The sequence below is a fragment of the Carassius carassius genome, chromosome 37 (assembly GCF_963082965.1).
Source record: "Carassius carassius chromosome 37, fCarCar2.1, whole genome shotgun sequence".
Lineage (NCBI taxonomy): Eukaryota > Metazoa > Chordata > Actinopteri > Cypriniformes > Cyprinidae > Carassius > Carassius carassius.
In genome coordinates, this window is record NC_081791.1 from 23,206,390 (window position 1) to 23,217,199 (window position 10,810).

The window sequence follows — 10,810 nt, forward strand, 5'->3', positions numbered from 1 at the left end:
AGATAGATAGATAGATAGATAGATAGATGGATGGATGGATGGATGGATGGATGGATGGATGGATGGATGGATGGATGGATGGATGGATGGATGGATGGATGGATGGATAGATAGATAGATAGATAGATGGATAGATAGATAGATAGATAGATAGATAGATAGATAGATAGATAGATAGATAGATAGATAGATAGATAGATAGATAGATAGATAGATAGATAGATAGATAGATGCTCTGTTGATGATGACAGAATCAGAATGTAGAATTGGGGTAACTATAGGGCCAGATGGAAGAGATGGTGTTAAAAAGGATGGTCCTTCCCCACACTCCCTGCTGGGCCAGCTGCATCCTCCCCCTGAGTGCTGCTATTCAGACTCGGGGTCATGTGATCTATACATATTGGTCATTAATGTAGGCTTGTGTATTATCTCCAGGATACTAGTCACTATCTAAGCATCTCCATTATTCATCTCTTAGCAACGGCTGGAGCCTGGGAATGGGGGGTTGGGTGCCTTAGTCCCTGGCCTATATTCCCCCGATGTCTATGCAGGGTCATTTCACCCCATACATTTATGACACAACATTTTAAGCATTTCAGTAATCATTGAATTCATATTCATATGCATTTTAGTGAAGAATAGGGAAAAGATGCCAATTAATGGCTGCTGATTGTCATAAGCTATTATTTCTTGAGTTATAGAGTATATTGTACAACATCATCTATAACCGAGTCTTAGAATAACATCTGTCACCTCAGAAGATCTTGTAGGCCTATGATAGTAATTTCATCCCAGTAGCTCATTTGAAATTGGTTTTAGTGCAACTTGGTTAAACTATATATACCTTTTTTAGTTTTTTTTAGCACAAAAGTAATAGTTGAAAGAAAGGGAAAAGAAAATGTGACAGCTAACTCCAAAATGTACCTCAGGCAAAGCTCTTAAAAGGGGCAGAAGGTATCAAAGAGAACAGATGGAGAGTAGGTTGATCAAGTTACACAAAGATGCTAGTACATAAAGGTTCAAATGTTATACAATAAAAAAAAACATTTAAAAAAACTTGATTTATATTACTTGATATATATGGTTATATCAATGCAACCAATTTTGAGTCATAAATTCATAAAAGCATAAAAGAATATTGATGGAGAACAACCAAACATAGCCTACATCAAATTACATTTTTCCCCTTTCTCCTTTCTAGCAGCTGACTAAAGTAACATTCTTAAGATTTGATAGTTGATTATGATCAAATTATTTGATTCCGAAACAATTAAGTCTAGAAATAAAATGTTTTTCAGTATGATTCAGTGTTTCAGATCTATTGGGTGAGGTTCTGGGAGGTGTCTAACTAAATTAATGTTCTTGACAACCAATACAAATTCGTCTAGCCCTCCGAACTGGGCAGATTTCATCGCGTCTGACCAATCAAAAGAAACGTAGTCAACACTCATATATAAAGTGAGGTCAGTCCGTTATAACGTTATTCTTCTTACATCGACCCCCTTAGTTGTCGAACTGTAAGATCTCTCCGTCAAGAATCTTTTTGCACCGGGCCAAGCAACATTAACAGGAACAATGGTGAGCACGACTTCAAATAACGTTACTTAATATTGATTATTTATAGTAAAAAAATGTATTCGGCTTATTGCCTGCCTTTTAATGTATCTAACGTTAATTGCGTATTTAAACAATGTTTGTGGTAGGTCTATATAAAAATACCTTTATGGAAAACACACCTTTTAAAGAAATGATTTAATAATAATAATAAAAAACCCACTCAAAAACGCTTTGGTTTTGTAAATGATGTGTCTAGAATCCTTTTTTATTTTTCTTCATTTATTTTAAATTAATTTATGTATTTAAATGTATGTACATTCATAATATAGTCATGGATGTGTTAATACACTAAGAAAGCATATGGGAAAATAAGAGGATTTGGAAATATGGAGCACGCTAGAACGAGACAACAAAGAGAATGTAGCCGCATAAATAATCTGGGTGTAGCCGGCTCCATGCTGTCCAGTACGGTGTCATATTGATTCAATGGACCAAAAGAGAGAGAGAGAGAGAGAGAGAGAGAGAGAGAGAGAGAGAGAGAGAGAGAGAGAGAGATGCAGCGCCTGCCAAAAGGATTTGGACATTTATTTTTAAAATCTTTTTTTTTTATCAAAAGTAGACTACTATTAAGAATATTTTAAAGAGCAGTTTATTCGAGGGACGACAGCTGCGATTAAATTTATTTGTAGAAATCGTATCGCATTTCAGGGCTGTTGGTGAAGCTGTTAAATATTCATGATGATTTAGGCAGCATCACTGATGCAGCTGATGGACATTATCGGTAAACCAGCAGTTGATGGTGTTATATGATCACTTCCTCTGACATGATATCTCACTAGGATAATTGATATACAAGATACAAGAAACAAGATATACAGGCTGTTAGTGTAGCCTTAGAATTTCCAATGTTGGGTGAAATACAGTTTGACATGCTAAAGCTTTACAAGTGAGTGACATTTATATAGTGCAGTGATATTTGTTTAGTCTGACTTTCAACTTTTGCCATTTGCTTTACAGCGTGAGTGCATCTCTATCCACGTTGGCCAAGCTGGAGTCCAGATCGGCAATGCCTGCTGGGAACTCTATTGTCTTGAGCATGGCATCCAGCCGGATGGACAGATGCCCAGCGACAAGACCATTGGAGGAGGTGATGACTCCTTCAACACCTTCTTCAGTGAGACCGGAGCTGGAAAGCACGTCCCCAGGGCTGTGTTTGTAGACCTGGAGCCCACTGTCATCGGTAAGAGGATGGGACTTGATTTAAGTGATGATGATTGTGTATGTCATAGTGCTCCGGTCACTAAACATTGAACATCTTTCCAGATGAGGTGCGCACTGGTACATACCGTCAGCTGTTCCACCCTGAGCAGCTCATCACTGGAAAGGAAGATGCTGCCAATAACTACGCCCGTGGTCACTACACTATTGGAAAGGAAATCATAGACCTGGTGCTGGACAGGATTCGCAAACTGGTAGGTAGTTATAAATAAATACATACATAAAATGATTTATATATTATGTTGGGTCAGTTTCCAAACTATTTTTTTTTATTTTCAGGCTGACCAGTGCACAGGTCTCCAGGGTTTCTTGGTGTTCCACAGCTTTGGTGGTGGAACCGGTTCAGGCTTTACCTCTCTGCTGATGGAGCGTCTCTCTGTGGACTATGGCAAGAAGTCCAAGTTGGAGTTCTCCATCTACCCCGCTCCTCAGGTCTCCACCGCTGTGGTAGAGCCTTACAACTCCATCCTGACCACCCACACCACCCTAGAGCACTCTGACTGCGCCTTCATGGTAGACAATGAGGCCATTTACGATATCTGCCGTAGGAATCTTGACATTGAGCGTCCTACTTACACCAACCTTAACAGGCTCATTGGCCAGATTGTGTCCTCCATCACAGCCTCCCTCAGGTTTGATGGTGCCCTCAATGTCGATCTTACAGAATTCCAGACTAACTTGGTGCCATATCCTCGTATCCACTTCCCATTGGCTACCTATGCCCCAGTGATCTCCGCAGAAAAGGCTTACCATGAGCAGCTCTCTGTGTCTGAAATCACTAATGCTTGCTTCGAGCCAGCCAATCAGATGGTGAAATGTGACCCACGTCACGGCAAGTACATGGCTTGCTGTCTGCTGTACCGTGGTGACGTGGTGCCCAAAGATGTGAATGCTGCAATTGCCACCATCAAGACCAAGCGCACAATCCAGTTTGTGGACTGGTGTCCAACTGGTTTCAAGGTTGGCATCAACTACCAGCCTCCCACTGTGGTTCCAGGTGGTGATCTGGCTAAAGTGCAGAGGGCCGTGTGCATGCTGAGCAACACCACAGCTATTGCTGAGGCCTGGGCTCGTCTCGATCATAAGTTCGATCTGATGTACGCCAAGCGTGCTTTTGTGCACTGGTATGTGGGTGAGGGTATGGAGGAGGGTGAGTTCTCAGAGGCCAGAGAGGACATGGCTGCCCTTGAGAAAGATTACGAGGAGGTCGGTGTTGATTCTGTTGAGGGTGAGGGAGAAGAGGAGGGTGAGGAGTATTAAATAACAGAATGAAGAGCAACATGCAAGAAACATGACATGGAAAATTCAAGCAGTGAAAAATAAACCTTACCACCAATGAAAAAGATGTTACAATTCTGATTCTTATTCTGGACAACTGAAATAAAGCTCCTTTTCAAAGAAATTAATGTCTTCTGTTAAATTTTTTGTATATTTAAGTAGGCTATAACAGGTATAAGCAATGATAGTGTTTTTAAAGGGTTAGTTCACCCAGATAGCAAATTTGAGAGAGCTCTCAGTCCGTTCATTGAAGCTGTGTACACGGTATACTGTCCATGTCCAGAAAGGTAAGAAAAACATCATCAAAGTAGTCCATGTGACATCAGAGGGTCGGTTAGAATTTTTTGAAGCATCGAAAATACATTTTGGTCCAAAAATAGCAAAAACGGCTCGGCTCGGTGTTCATCTTCAGTTCTCTCTTCACAGTAGTTCAGTCAGTGTACTGTTTGAGTGCATGCATTACTCCGGGATATTGGTTTGTTTGAACTCAGAGGGAGTGTCAGCCACATTAAAAAAGTTAACAGCTTAAGTCATTTGTGGATTAATGCATATTAGAGATGCGAACCGTTTAAAACGATTCAGTTCGATTTGGTGAACTGAATGATTCGTTCGCGAACCGGATATCCAGACTGCTTTGATTTAATAAAGTCGTCGTTTTTGCTATTTTTGGACCAAAATGTATTTTCGATGCTCCAAAAAATTCTAACTGACCCTCTGATGTCACATGGACTACTTTGATGATGTTTTTCTTACCTTTCTGGACATGGACAGTATACCGTACACAAAGCTTCAATGGAGGGACTGAGAGCTCTCGGACTAAATCTAAAATATCTTAAACTGTGTTCCAAAGATAAAAGGAGGTCTTACGGGTTTGAAACAACATGAGGGTAAGTTATTAATTACATAAATTTGCTATCTGGGTGAACTAACCCTTTAAGATAAGTAGTAGAACACTTGACATATAATTATTAAAGTTTCTAAAACTAAAAAGTGGAAATGCTCAAGTTCAACCATCTTTCAACAAAACACTTTTGTTGCACACCAATACTGAGGAAAATGTACATACTTATGCTAGAAGGAATACATCAGGGTCTATGAATGACACAGTAATGACTGTACAAGTAAAAAGCTGTTTCATTAGCATTAACAAATTTTATTATGATTATTTTTATTATTTATGATCCAGTTTAAAAAATTTAGATTTTTCTACCAAGCAACATTTTCATAAGAACAATTCAGTCTAAGTTTTGGCCAGCGCAGATATACCATTACATTTCATAAATTGAGATAAACTTGTATTTATGTCTTACCCCTAAATGGCAGGTAATTATAAGCAAAGAATGAACAATATGTACATTGTAAATTACTTAATTAGGAGGCTAACACGAAATAAATGTATTTAAATAGAACAACAGCCATTTCTATGCCCATAATTAAGTACAGTGCAACACGCCCAATTTATACAAAAACATCAAAGACAAAACGGGTTAATTTTCTTCTATTTTAATAAATGTTAATTTTTCATGTGACTAACATCCATTATTGCTCAAGTTCGTCACGCCTCGTACAGCATTTTCCTGTCACAGACGTTATTGTTCAAAGATTAGAATCAGCCAATGGGGTGCCACTGACCCTCAGACTAACCAATGGGGATGTGACAGGAATCGAAACGTCACCTCGCGCGCGCTCCGCCTTGGTGACGGTTGACAGAAAAGTATAAATGTTCCCACCCGCCTTTTTTTCAGGCATTATATTCTCACCAGACTCATAAAAGTCCACTTGTGAGAGCGGTCATAACAGAAATCCTACGATTTCCATATCCTCATTTTCTTTTTTCTTTTTTTACAAAAGGTTTGAAAATGGTGAGTATACAATTTTTATTTAACTTATAAAGTGGTGTCATTATCCTTAAAGATTGGATGTTTTACATCGTCTGTGATAACGGTTTTTCACAGCATTTAAAATTAAGGTGATGTACTATAATCCTGTGAATTTAAACATTGAGCTGACGAAGTTATTTTTGGTAACGTTAGGTATTTGAACTTACGAATTATTAACGGTTAAATATTGTTTTATTTTATTTATTTATTTTATTAAACGTTAATACTTTTTGGGGGGTAAGGTTTTACAGAGTAAATGTCAAGAAAAAAATAAAAACGTGTATTTTATAAAAATGTAAAGTCTAAGAGACGTTGCGTAATTTGACGCACCATTCATATAAAGTAAAAACCTGCCGTTTATTTCCCTGGTATAAAATGACCGGTATTAAAAAAATAAATAAAAATTAATACAAATCTGATTACCAAGATTGTGAGGAGAATATGCTGAAGTGTGTAGTAAAATATCTTCCTTTGTTCTGATGACTATTCGAAGTCACTTCTCTAAAGCAGTGTTCTAAATTTAAAGGCATAGGAAGAGAGACAGGAGGACCACGTGCGTTCTGGTGAAACATGATGAATACCAGTGCTCTTGTGTCAAGAGGTTTAAAGCTTAGTAAGTTCCTCATAATAAGCTTAAGTGGTTAATGAGCATAACCAGCCTAAACCCGAGAAGTGTTTTACTCATTTCGGATTTGTCTGAGTTAAAATTTTGTAATGATATACTAGGCTTGGATACTCTTACTTACTAAAATGAATGTCATCACTTAATGTTATTTTACAATGTACATGAGTAGTTTTAGATTTTTGTAGTTCTTTTATGTTTGGAAAGTTGATGTCATTTTTAAGAAATGTAGTTTCATTGTAATGAAACAATAAAGCCCCCCCTTTTTTAGTTGGAAACGGTGAGACAAAGGCAGATCTGTTTCGTCAGCTGTTTGTGTGGTCAGGAATTTGTGCAATAATAGCAGTTTCTGATCTGCAGTGTTGGTCATCCTACTTTAAAAAAAGTAATTAGTTACAGTTACAAATTACTTCTCCCAAAATGTAATTGAGTTAGTTACTCAGTTACCACATTGTAAAAGTAATTAGTTACTCAGCAAAGTAACTGTGACATTATTTTTTTATGTTCTATAACGCTATTACGTCCTTTAACATCTTTAATATATAAGATGTTTATATTAACTGATTGAAGAATAAAAACACTATGTATTTTAAAAAATGCTGTATTTATTTGAATTCAATAGATTGCAGTCTGCCATATGACATGCATAGAAATAAAAACATATAAAAAATAAATATTGGAAATAAAATTCAAGTGCAAAATTAAGACAAACAAATTTAAACTTGGGTTAAAAGAAACAAAGGGAAACCTGGCCATTAGTGAAAATCTCTGTAACTGTATATTAGGCCTAAGTTACTGCACAATAAACAGAACACTATCCAACTCTTAAATATTCAGTACAGTAGCATGTTAGCATGTGTTGATGCGAGGTGGTTCATAAGATTTGAGTTGCTTGAGGCAGACGTGGATAAAGTCTTTTTTGCATGTTACAGAAACATTCTTGCCTTTAATTTCAATTAAGCAGAAGTAGTGCCAGTACTTCCAGTTCGAGAACGCCATTATCGCTGACGCTGTCTTGTGTTTAGTGGTTGTGGGAGCGTGCAGTAATGATGTCCGATTCGCGAACGAATCATTCGATTTAACCGGGTTTTCTCAGTGAATCGGTTGAACCAGTTCACCAAATTGGATTTGCAACGGCGTCATCATCCCCACTCCTGCACTCTCAAGGCAGCTGATGTGTAGCCAAAAGCATGACACCTCGCGCTTTATTCAACCAAATTGTAGTAACGCGACACTTTACATTCTCAGTAAAGATAACGGCGTTGCAAAGATGGGAAAAGTAATTAATTAGATTACTCCGTTACTGAAAATTAAACTCCGTTAGTAACGGCATTATACTTAAACGCCATTACTCCCAACACTGCTGAGCTGCAGTAGAGGCATATTTCATCAGTGCTTCTTGAATGCATAAATAATAATAAAAATGTGTGTTTCACAAACTTTATATTAACATGCCCATAAAAAAAATAATTTTTTTGGATTTATGAAAGTGTTTATTTTGTGAGCATGGATGATTGAATGGCTAAATCATTATTTGCAGTTATAGAATGTTCACCTAAGGTGCGTTATGTCTTCAAATCTTATAAATCACTCTTGTCTCTTCACAGCGTGAGTGTATCTCTATCCACGTTGGTCAAGCTGGAGTCCAGATCGGCAATGCCTGCTGGGAACTCTATTGTCTTGAGCACGGCATCCAGCCGGATGGGCAGATGCCCAGCGACAAGACCATTGGAGGAGGTGATGACTCCTTCAACACCTTCTTCAGTGAGACCGGAGCTGGAAAGCACGTCCCCAGGGCTGTGTTTGTAGACCTTGAGCCCACTGTAATTGGTAAGAGAATGGGATTTAATTTTAGTTATGATAATCATGTATTTCAAAGTGCTCTGTTCTCTAAACGTTTTTTTAATGACCCATCTGTGTAGATGAGGTGCGCACTGGTACATACCGTCAGCTGTTCCACCCTGAGCAGCTCATCACTGGAAAGGAAGATGCTGCCAATAACTACGCCCGTGGTCACTACACTATTGGCAAAGAACTCATTGACCTTGTTTTGGACAGAATTCGCAAACTGGTTAGTCATTAATTTAATTACAACTCCTTTAGTGTTAAGTAGCGTTAAATTATGACTAATTAAAACATAAAAAAACTTGATTGCCTTTTTAACATGAATCATGTCTTTCAGGCTGACCAGTGCACAGGTCTCCAGGGTTTCCTGGTGTTCCACAGCTTTGGTGGTGGAACCGGTTCTGGCTTCACCTCTCTGCTGATGGAGCGTCTCTCTGTGGACTATGGCAAGAAGTCCAAGTTGGAGTTCTCCATCTACCCCGCTCCTCAGGTTTCCACCGCTGTGGTAGAGCCTTACAACGCCATCCTGACCACCCACACCACCCTAGAGCACTCTGACTGTGCCTTCATGGTAGACAATGAGGCCATTTACGATATCTGCCGTAGGAATCTTGACATTGAGCGTCCTACTTACACCAACCTCAACAGGCTGATCAGTCAGATTGTGTCCTCCATCACAGCCTCCCTCAGGTTTGATGGTGCCCTCAATGTCGATCTTACAGAATTCCAGACTAACTTGGTGCCATATCCTCGTATCCACTTCCCATTGGCTACCTATGCCCCAGTGATCTCCGCAGAAAAGGCTTACCATGAGCAGCTCTCTGTGTCTGAAATCACTAATGCTTGCTTCGAGCCAGCCAATCAGATGGTGAAATGTGACCCACGTCACGGCAAGTACATGGCTTGCTGTCTGCTGTACCGTGGTGACGTGGTGCCCAAAGATGTGAATGCTGCAATTGCCACCATCAAGACCAAGCGCACAATCCAGTTTGTGGACTGGTGTCCAACTGGTTTCAAGGTTGGCATCAACTACCAGCCTCCCACTGTGGTTCCAGGTGGTGATCTGGCTAAAGTGCAGAGGGCCGTGTGCATGCTGAGCAACACCACAGCTATTGCTGAGGCCTGGGCTCGTCTCGATCATAAGTTCGATCTGATGTACGCCAAGCGTGCTTTTGTGCACTGGTATGTGGGTGAGGGTATGGAGGAGGGTGAGTTCTCAGAGGCCAGAGAGGACATGGCTGCCCTGGAGAAAGATTACGAGGAGGTTGGGGCTGAGAGTGTGGAAGGAGAAGATGAGGGTGAAGAATATTAGAAATGCTGTTCACTTCCACTGCCTTTTCATTTTCCTGTCTATTGTCATTTTTGTGTGTTTCTTTTCCTCGCTTTCCAGTTGTCATCTGGTTAAAAGGTCAATCTTATATTCTATGCTCTTGAAAGAAATAAAATGTCGTGATATTTACATGTTCTCTTGTTTTCCGTCTTTTAATACAAATGAAGGCAGTAATTTAATTATTTAGGTTTATTAGTTTTTAATGCAGATTTGAACATGAATCCTTGGAGATCCACATGGATTTTAGAATTATTCCGTGTAAATATAGGTTGCTTTACCTGTTAATTAGATCAAGTTTTAATTGGAGTTCTTTCAGAATTTCCTCAAACTCTTGCACTGCAGTGATATTTTGAATGTGAGCTCTCTGTGTTGAATGCAGAGGGCAGTATTGCTTTACAAATGGCTGTTCTAGTCTCAGTGGTGCTCGATCTGGCTGATGTGGAACACTGCAGCAGGGCGATTAAATGTTAATTGATATCTTTCTTGTAGGCTTTCTGTTTGCCTAAGCTAATGTATAAGTGTTGATGAATTGCCACTTTATCTGAGTGAAATATTCTTCCCATGTTTCAGAGTAAATGGTGTTAGAAAAGGCCTATGTACCACCCTAATCTAAAATTGGGCCTGGCATTCAGACCTTGTCAGGAGAATATGTCAAGCTGTTGGACAGGTGGAGTTTAAATATATATTCTTTGTTCCCCCTTAGTCTGCCTCTTCTTAGACAAGAGAATATACAGTGCAAATAGACATTTAGTGGTTCTGGGCTGTAAATTGAAGTTTAAACCGCAGATAAAGGTGAATGTGTAATGCATGTTTTAACACTAAAAGTAAAGAGAATGACAGTTGTGCAGTTGAAAACATTTATTAAAATTGTGTGGTGCATTTTCTTTTATTGTAATGACTCCATTCATGATTTTGAGTGCTGAAACACAAGAAACTTAACAGTCATGTGAAAAGAGGGAAATTTGCAGGAAAATCTGAAGTAATGCAATGCATCAACCATGCTGAATGCTATGTGTTTAT

At 39.0% G+C, this 10,810-nt stretch overlaps 2 protein-coding genes across 2 annotated transcripts; both read left to right on the forward strand.

The window, feature by feature from the left end:
• The first annotated feature begins 1,423 nt into the window (after window positions 1–1,423).
• On the forward strand, window positions 1,424–4,186 carry LOC132118418 (tubulin alpha-1A chain). Its single transcript, XM_059528248.1, has 4 exons — window positions 1,424–1,578; window positions 2,575–2,797; window positions 2,881–3,029; window positions 3,115–4,186. The coding sequence occupies exons 1-4, from the start codon at window positions 1,576–1,578 to the stop codon at window positions 4,093–4,095; spliced, it is 1,356 nt and encodes a 451-aa protein (XP_059384231.1). The 5' UTR covers window positions 1,424–1,575; the 3' UTR covers window positions 4,096–4,186.
• Window positions 4,187–5,835: 1,649 nt separating this feature from the next.
• LOC132118419 (tubulin alpha-1C chain) lies at window positions 5,836–9,919 on the forward strand. Its single transcript, XM_059528250.1, has 4 exons — window positions 5,836–5,975; window positions 8,223–8,445; window positions 8,538–8,686; window positions 8,798–9,919. The coding sequence occupies exons 1-4, from the start codon at window positions 5,973–5,975 to the stop codon at window positions 9,770–9,772; spliced, it is 1,350 nt and encodes a 449-aa protein (XP_059384233.1). The 5' UTR covers window positions 5,836–5,972; the 3' UTR covers window positions 9,773–9,919.
• Window positions 9,920–10,810: the final 891 nt, after the last annotated feature.